General features: G+C 35.3%; 1 protein-coding gene across 2 annotated transcripts in view; it reads left to right on the top strand.

The window, feature by feature from the left end:
- Window positions 1-26,699, top strand: part of PIK3C2G (phosphatidylinositol-4-phosphate 3-kinase catalytic subunit type 2 gamma) — a 326,439-nt gene that overhangs the window by 225,606 nt on the left and 74,134 nt on the right. For both annotated transcript variants that reach the window (XM_029955770.1, XM_029955769.1), the window contains 2 exons: window positions 11,344-11,500; window positions 18,371-18,480. In XM_029955770.1, the coding sequence (XP_029811630.1) occupies window positions 11,344-11,500; window positions 18,371-18,480 (267 nt within the window). The remainder of the gene's footprint in view (window positions 1-11,343; window positions 11,501-18,370; window positions 18,481-26,699) is intronic.

The following is a 26,699-nucleotide window of genomic DNA, read 5'->3' as shown; positions in this document are numbered from 1 at the left end:
GTCATTGTTTAATGGGAATAGAGTTTCAGTTTTAAAAGATGAAAAGAACTGTAGAGATGGATGGCTTTTGTGATAGTTGCACAATATTATGAATGCATTTAATACCACTGAACTACACATTTAAAAATTGTTGAGATGGTCAACTTTATGTAATATGTATTCTACTACAATAATATAACTGGAAAAAAAAATGGCACAGAGGTCTTCTCCAGCCACAAAGCCAGCCCTCAACAAACTACACCTAACATGTGGACAGTGCTCGAGATGTTCAAAGCACTCTCATGCAGACTTATTTCCAGAAGAGTAGTTTGTTATGTCATTCTCATCTCCACACTATTCTCTTTCTCCTGCTCCCCTTATCATGACACTATGTTTTATCACTTTGTTTCTTCTGAGTAACCTTTGTTATATCTATTTCCCTCCCAGTATAAGTAGAAAACAGTTCTTCCAATTTAAAAAAAACAGGAAATTTCTAATTTTTTTCAAAGAGATATTTCTAAGTTTTCAGATGAAAAGAGTGAAGGATAATTGAGAAGGAATGAAGTGCATGAGAAAAGGGAAATAAAAGGAAGGAAATGGGGGAAGAAAGAAAAGGGGGAGAGAGAACAACTTAAATAGTGGGAGGATGCTGCCTTCTGGCACTCAGTGAGTCTGTGAACAAAGCATGCTTAATTTGGAAGACATGCACACTCCCCTCAGTAGGTCTAAGTTAAACGTGCCTGTCAATATAAGCATCTTTTAGTACTAAGTCTGAATCTAGTGTTTAAAGAAAGGTTACAGGGGCACCTGGATGGCTTAGCTGGTTGGGCATCTGACTCTTGTTTTAGCTCAGGTCATGATCTCACAATTTGGGCTCTGAGCTGAGAGTGTGGAGCCTGCTTGGGATTCTCTCTCTCCCTCCTCTCTCTGCCTTTCTCCTGCTCATTCTCTCTCTCTCTCTCTCTCTCTCTCTCTCTCTCTCTCTGTTTCTATCTCTCTCTCTCAAAATAAACAAACTATTTTTTTTAATGAAGAAAGTTACAAATATCTCCTGAACATGAGCCTACTATGAGAACTTCACCTGATGTCCAACTGAAGAAACAGTACCTGCTCCTTTTGTAGAGTTTAACTCATGGTGTTAAACTTAGAGATACAATAACTATTTCAAACATGATTCATAAATTTTGATCATGCATATGGTAACTTAATGGGTGATTTAAATGTTTCCAGAGGTGACTTGGACTATTCTTGATTTTCACTTCCAACTTGATTTTAGAACCTAACCCTATTTAAAATGTGATTCCACAATCCAATTTCACCCAAGCATTATGGCATTTGTAATCTTTTCCTTATATGCAGACTAACTTCTGTTCCAAGAATACACTGGAATTCCACACAAAGCATAATTGTTCACTTATTCTTGAACTCAAACTCAAGGGAGGGAACACTATATTTTAGAGGAGCTGATCAGTCTCTTCTTCTCCTCAGAAAATCTTGACCTGTTATAAACTCCCACCCAAAATGTCAGATTTAAGAAAGTAGAACTGCTCATTTTAAAGAGGTAGCTATTTTAACTACCCTTTTCAAATAAGGGATAGTGTATCTGAGCCTGACAGGAACTCCAGAGTCAGTATCTAAAGTTACTAAGTAGTTTAAGATCAGGGACTTCTCAGAGTCTAACTATGGCCCTCCAGTGCATCTACAAGAAGCTAGACAAGGAGTAAAAAACATAATTTACACTGAACAGATTATTGGTGAGAGTCCCTTCAGTTAATAACTGTCGAGAGCTTGGAGATCTCAAGGGCATTAAATGTTCTTTTTGTAATAGTATATGCACCCTTATTGTTTTCTCTATATTGCACATAGGAGGTTTCCTGTGTTGTCTAATTATACGAGGTTCTATCCTATCCAATGGGGATTCCAAATTGGTCTTCTCAATTAACTCCTGGATATTAGACAAGAGACTTGTGTTCTTTCCATTAGACAGCAAAATGTGTTCTCTGAAATGTAGGTCATCTGTGATATCAGGGAAAGTGTAGGCTTAAACATTCCCCAATGTACTCTGCATTTATTTATTTGTATACTAATATCACCATTTACTATGATGGTAGTCTGCAACTTTTTAAATCTCTAAAACAATATATTTTAATGTGAGATAAAATCACCTGAAATTCATGAAATTAATAATGTCAATAATAAAAATAAAATGTACCTCATTACTGAGTCCCACATTTCAATTCAGTGTACAAATACATATTCAAACACTGGAATCTAAAGTTTGGGACTAAAGTCTGTGTATGTTCATTTACTGACATTATCAGTTGCTCAAGTAGATACTAGATGAACTATACTATAAAAGAAGAAAGATATATGTTTGTGGAGCCCAGTAGGCAGATTCTACTGTCATGAATCCTTCATAAATTTCCCTTTTTTCCATTTCACTCTCCATGTCCAATATTACAAATATTGAAAGAGATAGGTCTTCTCTAAGTGTGGATTATCACTGGGGGGGTGGGGGGCATAAAGTAAGTACACTTAGTGTGACACTGCATCATCTGGTGTGGGGGATCACATTCTAAAGGAAATAGTCAAAATGACCCTTGAAAGCCTCATAAATACTTGGCATGCATTAGCTAATTAATTCTCACAGGAACTCTTGGAAGTAGCTGCTGTTACTTCTCTAATTTACATGTAAGAACTAAGACAGAGAGAAGTCTTAGTTGTTACACCTTGTCCAAAATCATAGACAGTAGGTGGTAGGACCCTTGGGAAGATGCCACGTAGGCAACTGATATCTCCATTTCTCAATAATCCCAGCACACTCTGTTTTCTCTCCAGCATTGAGACAGATGGCTGTTTCTTTAGTTAGTAACAGATGATAGAGTTCTCCTGCATTTATGGCCATGATATATGTTAAATCCATATCGTTAACAATTACAATCAAATATACTGTGAGAGGCACTTGCAAACTAAGACCAAGTGTTGAGGGAGCAGAGCCACTCTCTCTTCTATGGGCAATGTGCTCTCTTCTGGGTGAAGACAGGCAGAATTGTTCAATCACCTTTAATTTTTTTTATTACATTAAAAAATATCTAACAGGAATAGCTAAGAAAACTTAAATGTTTATGAATGTGACTCTAATTTTCAGAGCCCATCAGGGACTGTTTTATTGAACTTAGGATGCCCAAAGACCACGGTGAACTGCTGGGATGAAGCCCAGTGGTATTATCTAGAGTGTATAATTCACATTTGAGAAAGTTGCTTGTGTGAATTACTGTGTCCTTAAATAGTTTATGTGTTTATACTTTAAAACCAAACATCATTCATTTTTAAAGTGCATATGTATTTGTTTAAGAAACAGAACAACAAGTTTTAACTCATTTAAAGGTTATAACACTTCAGCTATATTAGAGTGCCTCTATTACAATTAGGATGTGTGCTATTTTTCCTTAAAATATATATATATCAGAATAGATCAGTCTCTATTGTGAGGGCTGGTGATATTGAGAAGATTTCAAGAGGAAGTATAACATGAGCAGGACTTTGAAGAAAAGGTAAGACCTTAAGTTAGTGGGGGAGAAAGAAGCAAAAAGTCTGTATTTAGGAGTTGAGTATTGTGAATAAAAGTATGAAGGCAGATGATAAGCATGTGCCATAACCCGCTCATCTTTCTCTGTGCTCCACCACAGCAGCCAAGCGCTGCAACAAACCATCGACACTACAGGACAAACATTGCCTCCATTTTCAAAATAATTTTTTTTAGTTTTTATTTGTTTTGAGAGATAAAGAGAGAGAGAGAGAGAGAGAGAGAGAGAGAGAGAGCATGAGTGGAGAGAGGAACAGAGAGAGAGAGAGAGACACACACAGAGAGAGAAACAGAGAATTCCAAGTAGGTTCCACACTACCAGGACAGAGCCTGATGAGGGGCTTGAACTCACAAACCATGAGGTCATGACCTGAGCTGAAACCAAGATCCAGATGCTCAATGAACTGAGTCACCTAGGAGCCCCCATTGTCTTCATTTTCAAATAGGCTGTCCTCACATCCCAGCAATCCAACAACACTCTGTAGCCATCTAACTATGTCATGCACCATGTTGACTCATACTTTATTCTTGCAGAATAAACCTCAGATCTCTCCTACCCCTTATTCCCTACTCCCTACTTTAAATAGAGGGCCACAACTCCTATTTTACTGAGAAAATAGAAATGGTAACAAAGCCTGCTTTTCTACTCAGTACAAAACTTACAAACTTAATTACATCTCAGTTACGTTAACTTCTTCTTTCTTGTTGTAGTAGATTTGTTTTTTCCTTCTAAAACCAATCCCTCCATCTGTGCTTTGCAGCCATTCCCTCCCACCTTCTAATGAACATCATACTATCAATAATTCATTTTTCGTTGCATATTTATCCTCTTCCTCTTAAATAATCTTTTTGAATATCCTTGTCTCTTAGAAGCTTAAGTGACTTAGCCTCAAATGCCTAATCTCCATGTCACTTTGCTTACCACAAACTTCCTGTCTAAATTCTTGACATCTTTTCCATACCTTTCATTCCATAACCACTTCAAACTTTCTTCTTTATTACATAAGATCAACAGGGACCTGTATAGTGTTTAATTCAACAATATCCATTCCTCATTTTACCTGATTTATCAGCAGATTTCCCCTTCCTCAAAATAGCTTTCACCTTACCTTTTGAAATGAATCCTCACTCTCTGGTTTTTTCTTCCTTTCTCAGCATCCAGTGAGAGAAGTTTCCTTTCACCATGCCACTAAGGATTAAATTCCACAAAACTCATCCTCCTCCTCTATTCTTCCTCTACAGTCTCCACCAAACTGGTATCAGCCACACTCAAGGCTGCTACCAATCAATATCAGTAGCCAGATGATCATACATATTTTAATTAAACATTTTACTTTGAGATCATTATAGATTCACATGCAGTTGTAAGAAATAACACAAAGAAATCCCATCTACCCTTTGCCAGTTTCTCCAACAGTAACATCTTACAAAATCATAGTACAGTATCATAACTAGGGTGTTATATTGATATAGTTCAGATGCAGAAGAGTTTCAAGACACCTAGTATTCTTTGTTGCCCTTTTGTGGTCATTTCGACTTTCCACTCACCCTTGTCTCCCTTATTAATTTTATTCTCCATTTCTATAATTTTGTCATTTCAAGAATATTATATAAATGTAATCATACAGTATGTAACCTTTTGGGGTTGGCTTGTTTTCACTGGAGAGTCAACCAAGCAGTTCTGTATATTAATACTTTGTTCCTGTTATTGACAAATAATAGTCGATAGTATGGATAAACCACAGTTTGTTTAATTATTCACCCACTGAAGGTCATCTGGATTATTTCCCGTTTTTATGTATTACAAGTAAAGCTGCTCTGCACAGTCATGAACAGCTTCTGTGTGAAAGATTTCCATTTCTCTGAGACAAATTTTCAAAAGTATAATTGCCGAGTTGTATGGCAGTTGCATGATGTTGTTCTTGCTTAAGAAACTACCAAGTGGTCTTCCAGAGTAGCTGTACCCATTTTACACTTCTGCCATCGATGTATGACTGACCCAGTTTTTCCATTTCCTTGCCAGCATTTGGGAAGTTAATTGTCATTAACTTTTTATTTTAACCACTCTGATAGGTATGCAGTGATATCTCACTGTGGTTTTAATTTGCATTCCTCTTAAAGCTAATGATGTTGAACTCTCTTTCATGTGCTAATTTTCCATCTGCATATCATCTATTGTCTGCCTTTTGCCCATTTTCTAATTGTATTGTTTTTCTTTTACAGTTAAATTTTGAGAATTCTGTGTAGGTTACAGATACAAGTCTTCTGCTGGCTATATTTGATAATATTTGAAAATATTATCTCCCAGTCAATAAATTGTCTTCTTATTCTCTTAAAAATTTTGCATAGTTCTAGATCTCAAAGGTTTTCTTCTATGTTTTTTTTCTAAAAGTTTTATAGTTTTACATTTTATATTTAAATCTGAAATCCATTTTAAGTTAACTTTTATATTAGGTATAAGGTTTAGGTCTACATTTCTATTTTTGTCTATGAATGTCCAATTATTCCAGTATCATGGGGTCAGATCCTGTCTCCATTGGATAACCTTTGCATCTTAATAAAAAATCAGTTGGGCATATTTGTGTGAGTTTATTTCTGTTATGTATCCTATTCAAATGATCTATGTGTCTTCTCCTCCACCAACACCAGTTTCTTACTCAACTGACTCGATATCAAACAGACAAAGGATTGAGGTCCCTTATTATAGCTTGCCAAGATTGGAATCTTAGGCTGGCTCTCTTTGAAGCCTTCACTGCTGTCACAGGGGAGTGGAGTCTTTTTTTTTTTTTCCTGCAATATTTGGTTGGAGTAAAGTGGTTGCTGTCTAAACTTAGTTTTTGCCTTGTTCAGCTATCCCTTTCCTGGGCCTTTGGCTAGAAAGAGCAGGATTTTTTGGGGGGAGCAATTTTTTGTCTACACTCACTGACATTTCATGATTGCCAGCTTCTTGAGCTCTATGTTTGGAGTATATGTGGGGGAAAAAAAATCCAGAGAATTCCCCACCATGTTTTTTCTTGAGTCTTGAGGTCCTTATGCAGTCTAAGTGGAAATCTGACTCATAAAATTTTACCTCCAGCCTAGATCTTTTCTTTATGGTTGGAAATAAGTATCACAATTCTTCATTGTCATCTACTCCTGTGTATCTCAAGGGGAGCTCAAACATAACTTGTTCAAAACTGAACCCACGTGGAATGTCACACTATAGTTTTCATGATACACAAGCCAAAAATTTAAAGCTGTTCCTAACACTCTTTTCCTTCTCATTTTGAACCATATGAAGTCCTCTTGATTTTTGATTCAAAATATTTTTTGTCTTCCCCCTTCTCTGTATAATTTGCATGCCACAAACCTAATCTGAGCTATGCTCATATCTAATCAAAATCTTCTGCAAAATCTCTTGTTAGATATACTCACATACCCTCCTTGTTCCTAATTCTTCTCCATATTACAGCTGGAGGGACCTTTTCAAAACACTTTCATTATTAATACATCTGTATTGCTTTTAGAATATTGATTTTTAAAAATCTGTAACCTCACCTATAAGCCTTATACATATCTATTATACATGCTCAATAAATATTTGTTGATAAATAACTATATACTCTAACATTTTGAGTGCACGACTCCCTAGGGACCTAATGGAGAAACATCCTAAAACCTACGTACCCTCAGTACAATAAAAATATGTAAATGGTTAATGATGATGATCTTAGTATTCTAGTGACTTTATACAAGGAGATTACATCTACAGAATGTAGATATAACAGAATGGTTAAAGGGGAAGTCTGTACATAAGTAATAATAAACAGCAAATTATTAACCCTTTATATGGGAAATTATTTGTCTCCTTAATAGTTAGTATTTGTTTGTAATAGAAATGTCCTTAAATTTCTCAAGTATCTACACATTTTTAAAGTACCACTCACTTCTCACCTATGTTGGGAAATGTGTAAAATATTCTTGCAGTTTTACAGAAAAATACTTTCAGAGAAGGATTAATTAAAAGTTAATAAAAAGATTAACTTGGACAACAAAACGACAGAATATAACCAATAAGATTGTTCACACAGCCTTCACACATAAATGTTAAATTATATCACAAGTTTTTCACTGTGTGAACTAAGTATATTTACTGTTGCACCCATTGCAGAATATCATCAAAATATTATTAGAGACAGTAAGTATATAGGAAGGAAAGATAAAATAATGTGTCTTCTCTTGCTAATCACACAGATTATTCAGGGGGAAATTATAAGACTACTAGAGACTAAAAAGAATGAAGTATACTAGCTAAGAACCCAAGTTAAAAAAAAATGGCAAAATAGGAGAGAAATCAGCAAGGAATGAGTAAATTAGAGAAGACTTATTAGAAAAAAAATTAGAGCATCAGGTGAGAGACACAGAGAGAGAAACATGGCCAGAAGCAGGAAACAAAACAGGTAAAAGGCACAGAAGTAAGAACAGGCAGGATTTAGGCAAATAATGGTAAAACCACTAATATGGAAATAGAAAACAGTAGGGTAGTCACAATAAATTTCTGGTAAATTTGTTCACCTATAAGTGTGAGATTTTCAGCATATGATTCAGAATGCAATAACAGTATGGACTCTAGGAGATCAAATAGTTTTCAGTCTTCTCTCTTGCCATAACCAATTTATATCTCAGATTTGTAAGTATTGCTTAAACGTCAGACATAGGCTACAATACATTAATTCTGTGACCTTGGATTTGGTTCTCATTTGAGCGAGTTGATAAATCACATGCCAGCTATGATTTTTACAGGGATAGGATAGGATTCTGTTTCACATGTGCAGTTTCTTTCCATTTACAGAAAAATTTTAGTCTAAGTTATTTAAAAAATTTCTCAGAAGTGAGTCATGCAAATCATAAAAAAAGTAACATTTTCTTTTGTTGGTCCCACTGAAAATGTAGATTACGATAATATTTAAACACAGCTAAAATTGTGTCCTTCCATATTATTATTAGTTTATATTTTCTCTAACTTAGATATGCTGCTTTTGTTTTTTTGACTTTCTGCAATGGTGTTTCTTCCTCTAATTTATAATGGTGGTTACCATGGAAGGAGGAAATGTGTTACCACATGAACTTGAGCATAATTACAACTTTCCAAGGGAAATCCATTTGGTCAAGCATATGGAAGAAAAAAGCATATCTATCACATTAGAAAAGAAAGTTTTAAGAAATTGTAAAATTTAAGAGTTTTAAAATTATTTCAAAAGTCCAATTCAATATAGTAAATATGGTATAGAGAGTATGAAAAATTTGGAAAATTTTTATTATAATTTTTTTCCAATTATGGAAATCTGGGATATTGCTAAGATGCTATTAAAATGTTAACAATAGTGATGACTACATGTGTGACTGACATATAACAAATGCTACCAAATTCAAAGGTCCACTTACGGGCTTATGCAAAGAGGTTATATGGAGGAACTGAGAGTAAATTAAACCTTGAAGGAAGGCTGGAATTTTATTGGTAGCATTTTTTTTCAATTTAAGAGAGGGACACAGAGAGCGAGCATGAGTGGAGGAAAGGGGCAGAGGAGAGAGAGAGAGGAAGAGAGTCTCAAGCAGCCTCTGCACTCCTCAAGGAGCCTGATGTGGCGCCCCATCCAACAACCTGTACCGAAATCAAGAGTTGGAAGTTCAGCTGACTGATCCACCCAGCCTCCCCAGACTGGTGGCATTTTTGAAGAGAAAAAGAGACTTAGTTACAACGAGATTTAGCTCTGAGAACATATCTGTTATTAGTTTGAGGACTAACAATAGTATTTAACATTTGTTGAGTGCTTACTATGTGCCAGGCTGTGTTCTAACACTTTTATATGCTTTAATCCATTTCAACCTCTCAAAAGTCACAGGAATCAAGTTCCCTTATCTCTGTTTTACAGAGGAGGAAATTAAGGCATGGAAAGGACAAATAACTTTTCAGGGTCGCAGAACTAGTAAGTGATAGAATATGATTCAAAACCTGCAGCCTGTGCCTTCTGCATAGAGCCTCTAACCTTAGCAATTCACAAGTGTGTTGCATACTCTGTGTATCAGGCATTGTGTACACTTTTTCGGTTAATCTTCACAGCAATTCTAAGAGTTCCATATTAGGTACCCATCTCAGAGATGAGGACATTGAGATACAGCAGGTCCAGGACTAGAACCCCTGGTGTATCTTCTGTTTTCAATAGCTCTGCTTCCAGTTGACTAAAATAAAAGGCTGTAAAGTAAACGCAAAGCATATATGTTGGATATCAATGAAGGCCAAAAATAAAAGGTCTTAAGCAAAAATTTTAGAATTTGGACTTGATTCTTATGACACATTCTTCATTATCTAGGTGCTCAATACATTTTGTCGAATGAATGAATGAATGAATGAATGAGTGAATGAATCCAAAGTGGAGATACTGTTATACTAGCCTCTCCTCCAGACATTCAGTGGTAGCATGGATCACAAAATAAAAATAAAATAAAATAAAATGAAATGAAATAAAATAACTATAGCCAAATAGAGGAAGATTATTTTCTTTAAAACACTTTTGCCTGTGATTAGATTGTACTTCTCCATGTCAACTACAAAATGCCTGAGTTGTAGCTTTCTGATTTGAACATCCACACTTCTGAGAGGTCTAACTCAGATTAGCAAAATTTTCCACTCTATTATATATTTATTCAAGTGCTAAAAATAGCAACATAAAGAATATAATCATTCTTTACTTAAAAAATTAAGAAACTTTCTCAATAGTCCTTGATTTTTTTCAGTTATTGCTTAGACTAACCTTAATTATATCCAGGCTGCTAGGCTGAAATTTTAAAATATGTTTTATTTCAATTCATTCAAAAATCTTTACTTTTAAAACAATGTTTTGCTCAAAACTGTATTCCTATCTCAAATGTTTCTAAATGACCTTAGGCCAAATCAATATCAAAATTCTTTGTCTCATTGTTTTCACATCACAGGGAAGTATTTTCAGTCCTTTCTCTGCTTATCTCTTAGAAATGCTAATGATTAACCTTAGGTCTCTTTATGTATCAAGTAACATGAGAAAAAAATGACAAAAATACAGAAAACAGGATCATCTCTCTGGTCCTCTCTTTTCCTGTTTTTTCAATCTTGAGATTATAGGGGGTGATATGATATATATATATATACCAACATGGTTTGCTCATATTTCCTCCTTCCTAAGCAGTATTTTTATTTGGCCTAGTGTGAAATAAAATACAACTGCCTCTTTTTTCCCTTACTAAGCATATGTAAGGGGAAAAAGTAAATTGGTAACATATATTTTTTTCTTAGATTGCCTTTTGAAATAATTTATCATTACCTGAAACATTATTCCTAAAGAGTCAATCTTCTAAGAAAAAAAAAAAAGGAAAGAATAAGAAAACATTTTAAAAAACTATGAAGTCAAATACATGATTTTTTTTTAATTTAGAAATATATTTTATGTAAAATCACTTTCATTATTAATTGGCTTTACCATAATTTTAATGGATATATTTCCATCAAATATAACTTGGAATTAAATATTTGAGACCATAGAGATCAATGTCCTTCCTTCTCTGTTGCAGCCCACCTAGGCTATTCAAAGCCTATAATTAGCAAGTTTTTCCACTTACCTCATAAAGGAGATGGCACCATTCCTTTGAGTAGAGAGAAAATAACAAAAAAATTTCAAATGAAAATAAGTTGTTGCAACTGTCTAATTGAACTCTGCACACCATTTATCTTCCTGCTTATGGTTGTTATTGTTTTTGGTTTGTAGGGACCGAGCGCCTTTTATTTTTACTTCAGAGATGGAGTATTTTATTACAGAAGGTGGGAAAAACCCACAGCATTTCCAAGATTTTGTGGAGCTTTGCTGTCGAGCTTATAATATTGTCAGAAGGCACAGTCGACTGCTCTTGAACCTGCTAGAAATGGTAAGTCCCTTGAGGAAACAACAAAAATAATAAGCTTCAACTATGTCTCTCTTCCAGTAGTCTATTTTTGCTAATGGCCTGGACTTCCCCAAAGAGCTATTCAAACCAGAAAGGAATGAACAAACTAAAAGTACCACTGTATAGCTTATAAACACATTTCTTAATAATTCATTACATTAATTCACAGTTAATTTCTCAAACATTTCTATTCATAATAATATTGATGTATTCAGGGGTTGTCAGTATATTTTGATTAAAGATTAAGGACAATAATTTAGAGTATTGTATATTGTTATTATACCTTAGGATTTTTCAAAAGTACTTTAAAAAGTACTATCTCATTTACACATTATAACAACCCAATGATGTAGACCAAGCAAGAATTTTCCTTGGCACCCCTCTCAATCTCTGCCTTTGATCACTTGCCTATTTTTCAGATTAAGAAATTAGGGTCAAGAATATAAGACAACTTGCTAGCAACTCAACCACAGAACAGTACATTTAGTGTATACATTGGGTCTACTGAGTCATGTTCCTATATGCTGTCAAGTTGACTTAGGTGGAAAATGTAAGGTAAGCTTTGTTTCACTGTCCAGTGGTAAAGAGATGGACAGCAGATAAACAGGGAGAGAGGGAAGGGATCCAATAGAACCATTTCTGGGAGAAGGAGGAGGTGTTTCCTTTGGGCGCATACATACACACTAGTAATTGTAGCAAAATGTAGGAGAGAAACACACCTTTGGTAAATCAATATGATGTTTGGAGTCAATACAATCATCAAAAAAGGCTGGTTTAGAACCTTCAGATGACAATAATTCTACCAGATGCTGTTACTTAACTCCAATAAGATTATGGTTCCTCATCCATTAAGTGAAAATAGCATCTATCTTGCAGGATTGATGAATAAATGACCTAATAGTGAATGTTTTCCATGAACATTATACTAAGTGCTTTATGTGTACTAATTGATTTATATTTCATAACCTCATTTGATAATTAATATAAAGCATGCAGCACAGTACCTGTCATATAGTAGAGTTCAATTAATTTATTATACTAGATCTTTATTAATCCAAAACAGCACTGTCCAATACTCACATGTGGTTATTTAAATTTAAATTAATTCGTATTGACTAAACTTTAAAATTCATCTCCTCAATCTCACTAACCACATTTCAAGTGCTCAATAGCCACGTGTGGATTGGTGATATGAGACAACATAGATATAAAACATTTCCATCATTGCAGAAAAGTTCTTTTAGGTAGTACTGAATAAAGGTTGACCTTGTTGCAGTGAAGACTTGATTGGATCCTTGTTTTAACTTTCAAACAACATATGTACGTTACTCTGTCTTAAAAAATAGATATTTAAAAAATATTATAAACATAGTTTTTCATGTATAAGGACACTTTGGTTTCTTTATGTGTAAATTGGATATATAAAGTTTTGCCCAAGTCTAGAATTTTCAAATTGGCTATTTTAATAATAGCCTGTGATTCGTATTGGTAGATTTGCATTCTAACTCACAGTTCTATTAGGCCATATTGCAATTATGAGATGGCTTTGATTCAAAATCTGTGTTCGTACCACAGAGAAAACTCTACAAGGACTAACTTTGTGACCTTGATTCCATTTACATATAACAATCCAGGTCGTATCTTTCTAATATTCTCTTGGGCTCTAACTGGCTCTAAATCATAAATCCACGAAGTCATGAGTACTTACTATATTCCAGGAGCTGTGAGGATATATTTACATGTAAGACCCAGTCAACCTTAAAATTTTCAATAAGATAAGGAAGATAAAATTTGTGTATACAATAAATGAAGTATCCAGCATTTCTAAATGTCTATAATGTTATAAATAACTACATACAAGGAGCAAGTACCATATTCTAACAACTACTTGAACTAGCCACATTTTAAAAATAACCCAAAATAGAAAAGCACAAAATATAGACTATGCTATTTCTCAAGTGACACTATTATGCTGAATAACAAAAGTTAGCATGTTAAAATAATGTGAAAGGACAGTCTTTTGAAAAAAATTGATTGATAAAGCTATTGGTGGGCTTTTTCCGCTTGCTTAATAAACTGTTCTACTTACATGAAAAGAAAACTTTTAGCACATAATATGTAAAATAATTATTAAAGAGTTTATGAAATGTTATTTCATTTAAAATAAGTAGATAGATGATGTTTGAATCAAGTACTGAAGCAATTTTTCATAAAATAGTATTAAAATAATATGTTGAAGGTTTCTGTTACATAGTATATCCAAACAATCTCCATATGTTTTAATTTTCCATGTCTTGACTTTTAGGCTAAGAAGAAAATTTTGGCAGTACAGAGCATAATTAAGATTAAGTAAATAATCTTAGATTTAGACTCTCTCAGAAATTAAAACAGACCAGAAGCAATGTGGACCAATTAGACCATGAATAAATACATATAAAACAATGATATGTTATTACCTCTGTTTCTGGTCACTTACCTCTTAATTCTCTGCTTTTGAGGTTTCTTTTTTATGGGATTTTGTGGATAATCAAAACATCAGTAGAGTATCGGGACCACACTATCTCTGGCATAGCCTCCTATAAAATAAAAATGAATTTAAATTCATGAAAGATAATTTTCTACCCATGTGGGTACTCAATATTTCCCTCAATCCTCTCTCAAACTGACTCTTATTGTATTAACTTCTTTTAAAAGAACTCAATCTACTACCTCATGACCCAGTTACAACTTGAGAAATAGTTGACATGGGTCATAAATTCTATCTTCTGTGAATGGTCAGTATTATGAGCCACAAGTGTCTGGTAAGCCTAACTATGGAGTTAATGGCTCATCCCTTGTTGAGAGCAGCATATTTCCAGATATCCACAGTCCTTTTTATTTGCTCCTGGGAAAAGCAGGGAAAAAATAATCCATGAAATTCCCATCTTGCTTAAAAGCAAAACATCTGTAGGAGACCCAAGAGTGTTCCTGGCTGAAGTCACTAACATAAAAGCCTGTATTTCATCAGCTTTTCTCTCATTAAAAAATCAATATCAGCTATTAGGGAAGGCTCCCAAAGAACATAGGGACTATTCACCCAGTTTAAAATGTTTATCACACCCATTATTATATCAGATATTTCCCAGAAGAAAACTTTCTAACTGCTCTAAGGTGGCAAAGAGTGTCTACTTCCCTAAGCATAACTATCAGAATAGATTTGGACTTAGTAGGAGAATAGAAGTAAAAAATTTAAAAGTGTTTCTGTCCTTTAGTAAGGAACTCATGTGTTTATCACCTGTATCTGTTCGTTACCAATACTAGTCTCTCTACCCATTTCCCTTCCTTGGCCCAATTAGTTATTACCCATGCAATCTAGGCTAAGAGGTACTTGAACCACATCGCTGTGGGTCAGAGAACAGACATGGCTAAGTGGACCTGGGTATGAGGTCATCCTTACTCCAGTGACAGGGTCACAATACTCAGCCTCCTCTCTGAGGAACAGAGCACATCAACAAGGGCAAAGTTTGCACTTGTTACCTTTAATCAGCCACATAACAAGGAGAGAGCTGGGTTCATATACTTTGAAGCCATTTGCACTTGGCTGTTGGTGCATTATGGAGAGGGGGGAGAAGAAGGATTAAGTATAGGGTGGACTTCCCAAGAGAATATTTAACAGAGTTCTAAGCAAGCAGGTGTGAATTCCAAGTATTTGGAGGAATCAGAAAGCAATTCAGATCTAGGGAAGAAGGCTATTAGCCAATAGAGAATCATAGACTGATAAAGGGGAACTGTCTCCATAAATACACCAATGTGTCTAGAACTCTAAGTACGGAACTGAAAAGATAAAGTCTACTCTATACTTTAGACCTCTCTATTGTTGATTTTAAGTTTAGTAGTTAAGGTTGAACTTGCTATTTAGAGGCTTCCAGTGCCCAACAAGTTTGGACATTTTATTCATTCATTCATTCATTCATTCATGCACACATGCCTGCCTGCATGCGTTATTTCACAGACATTCATTAAGTTCCATTTGCAAGGCACCATGTTTGGCAATATAAACAATTTAACATCAAATAAAAACTCAGCTCTTGTCCCCAAAGATCTTAAAATTGAATGTGACAAACATATATGTGAACAAAACATAGTAAACATGAAGCAGCAATAAATACTTGAAAGAGGTGCGACCAAGATAGGATTGCTGTACAAAGAAAGCAGTAATTAAATCTTATCAAGAGGATCTGTGGTGTTTCTAGAAGAAAAAGATATTTAAACCTTAAAAAATAATTTCAATAGATAAGGAAGGATAGGAAGAGAATCCTGGCTGAGAGCAAAATATAAGTATGCACAAAAGGTCAAAGATTATGGGCATAGCATGTGTTGGAAATAGACGTAATCAAATGTACTTAGTCTGTGGTACGGAAGGAGACCTATATAGACAGTAGATGAAGTGACAGATCACAGTTAGATTACAAAAGACAGTTATGATCAGAATGAGGATTTTGGACTTTGATAAACAGACACGTAAGAACCTGGAAGTTTCTCTCCTTTTGATGAAGACAGTACCATAATTTAGCTTTGATTTTAAACTGATAATTCAGAAACTATATACTTAGAGACAGAGGGATTGGAGAAGTAGGAAAAGTTATCTAGGCAAATGAAAATGAGGAGCTGAGCTAAGACAATAACTGCAATGGAAAGGAGAATGAATACAAGAGATCTTTGAGGTGGTTTTTATAGAATTATGTAACTGACATTGGGAATCAGAAGAAGGAATCAAAGAAGATACAAATTTCTTCTTAGTTGGACAATGGTTGCACTGGAGATGGAGAGGAAAAAGAAGGAAGACTTTATGGGAGAAGAGAATTTGCTCAATTTTAGATATTATTAATTTAGATCATCCACAGGAGAAGCAGTTAACAACTTTCCATGGCTTTCTGACCCATTTTGAGGTTTCAGTTACTATCTACATGTTAACGACCCCCAAATCTATATTTACAGCTAGATCCCGCCCAGTCCTCAAAATAGATCCAATTAATCACCCAGTTTTCTCAACTCTACTTCCTAATATATTTAAAACCCCATAACTTTATTCTTTATTCATAAACATTCTCCTAGTCCAGTCTCTTATTTGGCCTCACTTTAATCCATTTTCCACAAATAAGCACAATGACCTTTTAAAAAACAATTCAATTATTTTACTGTCCATTTTAAAAACACTACAAGAGCTTTCTCTTGCCTCTCGGATAAAGTACACAGCTTTTATATTGCTAAAAGATCCTACCCTACTTACCTTTTCAGCCCCATCTCTTGTTACCTACCCATAGGGTATCTTACTCCAAATGCTCTCCTGGAGCTCTTTTTGTGAAATAATGACAGACATCTTGCCCTCCTCAGTACATCTATACCTGCTGTTCCCTCTGCCTGGGTGGGGAAAGGAGGAAAGAACAGTTTCAAATCCATTTTTTTCTCCCTTGAACTTCATCAAGTCAATCACAAATTTACCCATCCTTCATAACCATATTCTTCCTTTTTCCTTTACATTTCCAGAATTAGCAGTCTTGTTCTTAACTTCCCCCTACTATAAAAGAGCCTCTATTCCAGAGCAGGAAACAGTTTATCTTAGTCACAGAGGTACTGTTGACACTCTCCTCCTTCTCCACCTCCTCCACCTGCTCTTCCTATTTCTTTTTCAAAGTTTAAATTTATTTCAGAAAGATCTTTTTCTCAAAAAGTATTTTCTTTATTTTTGCCTAATTAAAAAGAATATCATCCCTTCAGTCTACACTATAGTATAAACGCAGCACTTTTCCAAAGGTTGGCAGATAAATATCTGAGCTTTTGTACAATTTTATCTTTAATTACTGCATTGCTTCAATAATCTTTAATAAATGTAATCACCACTTAAATAGGGAAAATTGTGTTCTTAGAGTATGAGTCATAGAGTCATGAAAGAACATAAGATTAAGAGCCAGAGGGATGAGTATTATACTCTGTGCTTACACACTACTTGATCTCAACACTTCACTTACACTTTCCTTGGGATTAATTTTTTCTTCTTTAAAATGGGTATTGTGATAAAATTTTTGTGTAGTAATTTATATTGTATAAAGCTCTTTCTTATTCATTAGCCATTTTATTACCCCCAGAACATGCTGGGTATTCTCATCTCAACTTTCAAAATGAGAAAATGGAGATTCAAAAAGGTTAAGAGACTTTTTCATGATCTTTCAGATTTTAAGTGGTAGGTCCAGAAATTCTGATACTAGAACCCTAATCATTCTACTGTTCAATGCTGACTTTCTCTTTTCTACAAGAAGACAAGGTAGGGATAATAATACTATCTTACTTATTTCACTGGTTTATGATGATAAAATTAAATTATTATTTTTTAATGTTTCATTTGTTTTTGAGAGAGGCAGTGAGAGAGAGAGAGAGAACTAGCAGGGGAGGGGCAGAGAGAGCGAGACACAGAATCTAAAGCAGTCTCCAGACTCTGAGCTGTCAGCATAGCTTTCAGCCCTGAACAGGGCTCAAACTCATGGACCACAAGATCATGACTTAAGTCAAAGTCTGACGCTTAACCGACTGAGCCACCCAGGCGCCTCAATAAAATTAAATTATTACTCTGCAAGCACTTTGACAATTTTATTGGCTCTTATTAATATTATTATTGTTTTGTTGCTTCTATTAGTAAATACAGGGATTTATAAAATCATGAACTTCTATAAATTCATGATTAGAAACTGAAAGGCGTTCCTATATAAGTTTAAGTTTACATGCATTTGTAGAATTAACCAAGTAAGCCTAACAAAATTTAACTAAGACTTGATTTACATTTATTCTGAGTTGTTTCGTTTTGTTTTATTTGCTAAGATGCTACATGCAGGGTTGCCTGAGCTGAGTGGAATTCAAGATTTGAAATATGTGTATAATAATCTTCGTCCACAAGATACAGACCTAGAAGCAACAAGTCATTTTACCAAGTAAGATAAGCTGTGAATGTATGAGAATGCATTTATTCATGTGTACAGATATGTTTCACATTTGAGATGATTTCAGGGTGGACAGTCAGTGCTATAAAACTGTCATTTCTAGAACCAGCTTGTGTCTTCTTTCCCAAGGGGTAGAAAGGGAGCAATGTGAATGTCCAGGAGAAGGCCTTAGTCAGTGTTTCTGTACCATGCTATTGTTTGCTAGCCAGCCTCTTCATCTGAGACATTGTTCAATAGGAGGTCACTAAAAAGAGCAAGGGCTGACATCAATAGATTGTTTGTTCTATTTGAACTATGTCCAGGAAAACAATTTGGAAAAAGAGATTTATGATGAGATATGGATTCACTACTTTCAACTCTAAAATAATACAAATATTAGAGTATTTGGTAACTATCTTTTATTTTAATGCTATTTTTTATGTAGCAAGTCTGAGACTACACTAATATACATCAAAGTAAGAGTCAGGGCAGAATACAGTGAATATTAATTATACTCAAAATCATTGTCAAAAGGGTGGTGCATATTATAATAGAAGACTCTTTTAAACTTCAATTTTTGAATGGATAGCATAATTGCTAGCAAACTCTAGATGCTCAATAAATGTTAGCATAATTATTATCATAGTAAAGAGTTTAAGTAAAAATACACTTTTCCTTATAACTCTTTACTATTGTTTACTTTTTTTAGAAAGTACTTTTTTAACATTTATTTTATTTTTGAGAAAGAGAAAGACACAGAGCATGAACGAGGGATGGTCAGAGAGAGAGGGAGACACAGAATCAGAAGCAGCTCCAGGTTCTGAGCTGTCAGCACAGAGCTTGATGCAGGGCTTGAACCCACAAACTGCAAGATCATGACCTGAGCTGAAGTCGGCCACCCAACCGACTGAGCCACCCAGGCACCCCTTGAGTTTACTTTTTAATTGTTCTATTTCTTTTAACTGGAAATTTGTAAACATAGATTATATTCTTTTTAATGGAAGTATGCTTTGTCCTCTTGAGGAAAACAGCATTTAAAATAAAATCTTTTCCAGCCAATTGTTACTTTTTTTCTCCCCTTTTCAGAATGTATAGTGAGGACTCTCTCTATCACAAGGGAACAATGAGAGCTAATTGGGCCATCCTACATAAAGAATTTCACTTTTGCAAAGAATCTCTCTTCAATGAACTTTAATAAATAGGCTACTCTTGTGGTTGAGTAGAAGCAATATGGTAGAGTTATAGAATGCTAGAACTGGAAGAGACCTTATACTTCTTTTATTCTGACAACAAATATGTAAATAAGGAAACTGAGATTCAAAGCATTAAAGGTCTTGCCTACAATAAGAAAAGTAGTAAGAAACAGAGCTAGGATTAGGAGCCATAGCTCGGACTTTAACCCCCTGGTCTAGGGTTTTTCAACATTTAATATAGGAAATTATACGATACCATTAAGGAACACCAGGCAGAGCCCTTGTCAAAAATACACGTTTCTGCTACCTAGTTTGTTCTGAAATTCTACAATAAGAGATTCTTTAGTGGAGTCTGGTAGGTTTTTTGAGTCTTGAAAAATGCCCTCTGGTAGTAAAAGTTATCTCTGAAAGAAGCATCTGTCTATGTCCACTTATAAATCTGTAAATATTAGTTGACAATAGTCTGTGGCCAAAGACACTAGTTTAAAGATTTGCATAAGTGTTTCAGATCCCTGATTTTAAGGATAAGAGACTCTCAATTGCCTCAGCTATTGGGAATAGGGGATTTGTATGAAAAATCCTAGGGAAAGGCAAACAAACAACCTCAGGAAGAGCAGAAGGTCTTCTGTCAACAGAGCCTGGAAGGTCCCACAGAGTTCAAGACAGCTCTGACATCCCATTAGCAGGAAGTAGCTTTATATGCTAACTACTCACCCCTGATCCAGTTAACTCCATCCAAAGTAGTGGGTGCACATGATACCAAAAACAGGCCCCTTAGGCTATCCCATTATGGTCTGAGTGGGATGCCTTTCTTTGAAGTGGGCTGCTGCACAACAGGCACAATGATTGATGTGTCAGTGGGATGGGGTTGGGAGACAAAGGAGAAGCAGAGAAAGGTCCAGAAAAGATGAAGGTTGGGAACACGTGGTTCAGCTAAAGGCTGTGTTTGATGTGTCATTGCTCAGACAGTTTACAAATAGTCCTTACTACTACCCAAAGCAAAGGGGGGGAAAGCTATATATTGGGTGAAGAAAAGCTCCTTCAGGTCCTGGCCACAGGGAAAATGTAGACTCTCTGCCAGAGTTCCATCCCTCCACATTTTCTGACTTCAACACACACAGATTTTTTAAAGAGCAGAATCTTAGGTATGAAGGAGCCTGCCTACATTGACTTATGTCCTCTTCCTAGTCAAGACATTGTGAACTAATATGGGAAGTAGATCTGAGGCCACTAGTCTCCTACCAGGGAGCTAGACCTCATTATCCTGCCTGCGTATCTCTGCCAGGCTAATATTCTCACTTTTAGATGTTATATAGTGTGTTCTGTTAATTAAACTTCTTTCTACAATTTTAAGGTAAACAACTTGGTATCATTGCAGACTTAAAAGACATTTATTTGGTCATCTAGATGAGGGCACATAATTTCTTTGTTGAATAATTGGCTTTTACTTGTCATTTCCTACCTCTTATTTTTGAGGACCTTATAATTTGATTGTCTTTATCAAGCTTTATCCACCCCACCTCTATTATTACCAAAGGAATCCTCTTATGGGTAGATAACTTTTTCAATACATATTCATTCCTCCTTTGTCTATTTAACCATCAGAAATGCTTTCAAAGAATCAAAAAATTACTGGAATAGAGGGAGGAGTCTGATCTAACTTTCAACTCTACATATCCCTTGAGATGCTGGATAACTAGTACCTTGTCCTTCTCAGATTATTCCAGTAGTGACTAGTCTTCTGATCTATAATCCTACAGAATGTGTGTTATTTCAGGCTATCCTTAATTAATTACTGAATTACATCTATCCTTAATTTATTACATGTTTTCTAGTATATCACCTTAAAACACTGGTAACTTATACCAGTTTCTTCCAAGTAAAACAGGGGACATATTTTATTCCCGCTTTTCCACTTTTAAAAATATCTGAATGTGAAACAAGCCTCTTTCCCCTTAAGATATATTTTAAAGTTTAATAGGAAATATAATGTAAACATCAAATACTAAACTTTTAAACATTTTTAACATTTTTATTATTGAGAGACAGAAACAGAGCATGAGCATGGGAGGGGAAGAAAGAGGGGAAGACACAGAATCCAAAGGAGGCTCCAGGCTTTGAGCCATTAGCACAGAGCCCAACGCAGGGCTCAATCTCACAAACTGTGAGATCATAACCTGAGCCGAAGTCAGATGCTTAACCAACTAAGCTACCCAGGTGCCCTGTTAAGTACTAAATTTATAGAAGTCATATAATAATGGCCAACATTTAACATAGTATTTCTTAGGTGTCAGGCCCTGTTCTAGGTCTTTTCATATAGTAACTTGTTTAATCATCGTAACAAGTCTGTAAGAAAAATGATTAGTAATACTAATAATAGCAATAACAAATAAAGAGAATGGGAGGAAACTTTTGGAGGTGATGGGTATGTTTATGGCATAGGTTATGCTAATGGTTTCACAAATGTGTAGTCATCTCCAAACTCATCAAGTTGTATGCATTAAATATATGCAGCTTTTGGTATATCAGTCATACCTCAGTAAAGTGATTTTTTTTTAAAGTCTATAAGATAATATCATATTAATCTAAATTAAAAGATTAGGAGACTGAGGACCCAGAGAAGTTAATAATTTACCAAAAGATATAGCCAGCTGTAGACAGAATCACAAAGTGTATCCAGGAGTTATGTTACATAGTGTGGGGTCTTACATTCTATCCTGTGTGCTGAAAACCATTCCTCTCATTAGCAAGCTCTTGGAGTACGCTGCTTTACAAGTCAGAGCATAGTTTTCTCAAGGTTATTTAGGGTCCACTTTGGCTATGATTTGAACAAAGTGGATCTTTTCTCAGGCAATAATCCTCACATCTTGACTATTCCAAGCCTTGATGGAAGACATGTCCCTTCCCAGTACTGTTATCTCTGTGCCATCACCAGGTGTCCCCCGGATGTTTGGTTTAAGATCTGCTATGTTTGCTGCCCCAAGGGACCACCATGGGGTAATTTGACTCCAAGGTACTCACTTTCTTTCCTTTTTTTGATTTGACCCTTTATGAGATGCCTTGAGCCTCTCTCTGTCTTTCCCTTTTTCTGCTTAGAGAAATCTCCTCTGAGACTCATGTCTCCCTTAGTGACATATTTTATCCTATAATCTCAAGTACATACCTTTAGTTTTAGATATTATTTAATGTGTTTTGAGTTTGCCTTTCCACATGTTCTCCAAGTTCTTTGGTAGGCAAATGTGGATCGAGTGTTGAGGATTTTTCCTATCACACAGTACTATGAAGGACCTGTTGTGGAGACTCAAGAAACCTCACAATTAATGACTAGAATTCCTAACCATTTGAAAAAGTTACTTAAGATCTCTCTGTTATTTAGATATTAACAATTTTAAACAAATTATAGAATATTTCTTTTGTTAATACTTAAGCAATATATAGAGTGAATTTATAAAAGCAATAGGGAACTTTGAATGCTTGCCAAATGATTAAAACAAATGTGAAAAATTATGTGCACTTGTTTACTTTTCTAAGTAAATAATATTGTTATCTTAAGCTGTGTTCTCTGACACCATATGAGTTTCAAAACTGAAGGAGATACTTGAACTATAGACGTCAGTGCACATAATTTACCAAAAAAGGAAAGAATTATGTAATGGATCCAGCATTAGTCTTAGTACTTCAGTGGGTGACATTAATGCTAATATACTTTTGAGAGCTCCTGTATATTTAAAGTCTTGGTTCTCTTTGTTCTGACAGTGTTTTATGCCACTGTTTATTCTGATATTACTACCAAGATAGAAATAAAAATGGGAAATCCACCATCCACCACCACCACCACCACCAAGCTCACAGGTGTGGGTCATGAATGAGGACTAAGTCAGCTGAGACACAGCATGTGTGGACACCTTACATGCCCATCCTGACTACAGTAGCATTAAGAGGCTGCCCTCTAGAGACTTGAAAAAAAGAAATGGCTTTTCCTCCCTCTCTGAGAGAGTGCTGTATTCATGAACAATATAGGATACTACCGTATTCTTGGATATTTGTGCTCAAGGTTAGGAACTGATTATAAGTGTTTCAGAAGACGCTGTACTCAGCGTGGCATTAAAAATTATGTTAGGATTAATGGCATTTAGAGAAAAATGAGAATAAAATTATTTTACTGACCACAAAGGTTTTTCACAGCATTGCCAACTCCTCTCTCTGCTTCCTTTACTTTTTTCTACTCCCCTTACAGCTGAGTGCTGTTGAATAGCATCAAGAAAGTCTCGTGACTCAATTCTTGCACATGGATACTCTCATGTAACACATCTGCAGAGCCCACTGCTAGGCAACAAAGGCAATGATCCATTAAAATGCTGTCTGAGTGGGTTATTTTAGAATTTTCAATCACTTGCAAACCTCAGGTTAGCTGTTCTTAGAAAGAGATAACCTATTTCACAGACCAGACTGGGATCATTAAGCATAAATTCCCCTGCCTATCTCCCCTCCCACATACAGATCATGCTTTTCACTTCATCCATTTTCTCTTCCAAACATGTGAGAGGAAATTTTCCATGCATTTCCAGATATTCCATTTGGCCTGCCACATAGATTCTTTGCTTTAGTAAGCATAAGATCTCCTGCTCTTTAGCTAAAACTGAAGGCAACTTGAAGCAAAACAAAACTCCAAACTTAAATGTTTTTAGTGGGATATTTTGGTAGCATGAGCCAGAGATTCTATCTGATATCCTTGGAGAAAAGGGTATAAATGGACTCAAAGCATAACCTAACAAATCCCAGAAACTAATAGGACCTGATTTCTAGAGGATACAAAGACCAGATCTGCCTATATTTTACCTTTTTGCCTATTGGCTCATATTGTCTAGTAAATTCCAGAGACGGTCTAATTGACTTAACTAGTTGTGTGAAGGATCCTGTCCAACATGGATTCTGTTGCCTATCCTTACACCTATCAGGGGCCATCCCTTGACAAAGACAGCCTAGAGTTTCTCTTCTGAACTTTGAGCTTTAGAGAGTGAAATCTTAGGTATGAGGAGTGGTTGGGCAGAGCAGACACAATGACTGTTCCAACCAGTACAACCATGAAGCCACTGGAAATATTGATGAATCCAGAGTGCTCCTGGATTCCACACAGACACAAGAGCTGGGATCTGTGAGCCCCCTGAGTGTGCAGACGTAATACCAGAAACTCCCAGTGTTTCCCTCATTCCTCCTTAGTTATTTTTCATGGCTACAAGGTGAAACGAGACTCTGTGTTCAATGCCTCAAAACATAGTTCAATGGCCTTCTGTCTAGCTTCTCTTTGAAACTGAGAAAGAAAATATGGGAGAGGGATGATCCCTGGATTCTTTTATCCTTAAACATTCTTGATGCTTTTCTAATACTTTGCAAATTGTAATCTCTTGGATTGTTGTAACACCACAAATATGGATCAAAGTTTTCTTTTGCCTTAGATTAACCATTGATACCCATAGAAATAAATGCTCACAAGAAAAACAAACAAAAAACACACACAAACACAAAACCCAGAACCTAGAGAAATTATCATGATTTATGAAATATCATCATCATGATTATGATGTCCAGCTTTCCCTAAGTTAGGAAAGTAAATTTCAAAGAGATATGCAAATTAAAACAAGTGGAAATTTCCTTTTCATTATGAAACTCTCCTGTTAAAAAAAATAATAACAATTGTAAAAACAAATCTGAGCTAAATTGACTTTATAAACTACTCTTTTACTGTAGGTATAATACCTTTTATAATACTCTATTTCCTAAATTGCATGACCTAGTCACACTCATTACAATGTTCAAGAGATTGGCTGCTGTTCTAAATTTTTGCAATTGGAGATTCTCTGTTTTTGAATTATATAATCTACACTGAGAATTTGCCCAATCTGCCTAAATATCAAGTCATGATACACCTTAGCTATTAGCTTTTAAAAAAAGATATTTTAACTCTTCTGGAGACTATCAGTCTAAAGGTTAAGAGCATTTGGAAAGTTCAATGCACCCACCCAGCGTGCCATAAGTCATTAGTTACAAAAGATGAATAGTCCAGATGCCGCTGTTTCACAACAGCTGCTAACCCCACAACAACGAAGTGCATCAGCCGAGCCTCACTGGCATTCTTGTCACTATGTGTTGCACAGGATTGCTATATTCCAGGGATTTAACACACAGCTAGCCTAAAGTCATTTATTATTTTTAAATATACAGTTTCACATTTTAAAGATTTTTGTTACTTTAATTATAGCACCATTTATCACTATTAATTTTTTCTATATTATTGCATATTAAGGTTTTTTTTTTTGCTTTGCATAAGATTTCATTTTAATGTCATCAATAAAATGAGCTGACTTGGGGAGAGTGGGACTGGAAACCTGGAATGTCATTTTACTGGCATAATACTAATACATAATAAGCCCAGTCAATCAACCTTTTTCTAGTTTCTTTATTCTATTTGATCTGATTTGGCTGATTTTTCTAAGTAGCCTCCCTAAGAAAGTGTAAGAATTACTTATTGATAGTCAAGAGTCTGGAGTCTGGAATTCTTGTTTGTATGCAGAGTTAGGTCCCTGAGATGACATTTACATAAGACTCACTAACCTTATAGGTAAATTTTGAAGACTTCAAACTTTAACTTGGAAAAGAGCAAAGTGTTTTTCTGTTTGTTTTGTTTTCCAGCCATGTTCTAAACTATGAAGCAGGAAAAAAGAAAACAAAAATAAGAAAAGAAAGACAAACCTAAAGCTGCCTCTTGTTTTAACCTTTATTTTCTTCTTTGAAGGATTTCAAGAGAGTTTCCCATACGTCATTTTCCATAGAACCATAAATCTGCACATTTGTTTTCCCTGGTATCCCTATCTGTAGTTTGCTACCTTTTGGGCTCATATATATTCATTTCTTTACTTATTTGGCACTAAGTTTTCTGAAATAATATTTGCATAATATTATTCTATTTCCAATGACTTTTCAGATGTTACCCAATTCAATTCTATCAACAATCTGGGCGGGGGGGGGGGGGGGGGGGGG

The sequence above is a fragment of the Suricata suricatta genome, chromosome 10 (genome assembly GCF_006229205.1).
Source record: "Suricata suricatta isolate VVHF042 chromosome 10, meerkat_22Aug2017_6uvM2_HiC, whole genome shotgun sequence".
Lineage (NCBI taxonomy): Eukaryota > Metazoa > Chordata > Mammalia > Carnivora > Herpestidae > Suricata > Suricata suricatta.
This window is presented reverse-complemented; position numbering and strand designations above follow the sequence as displayed.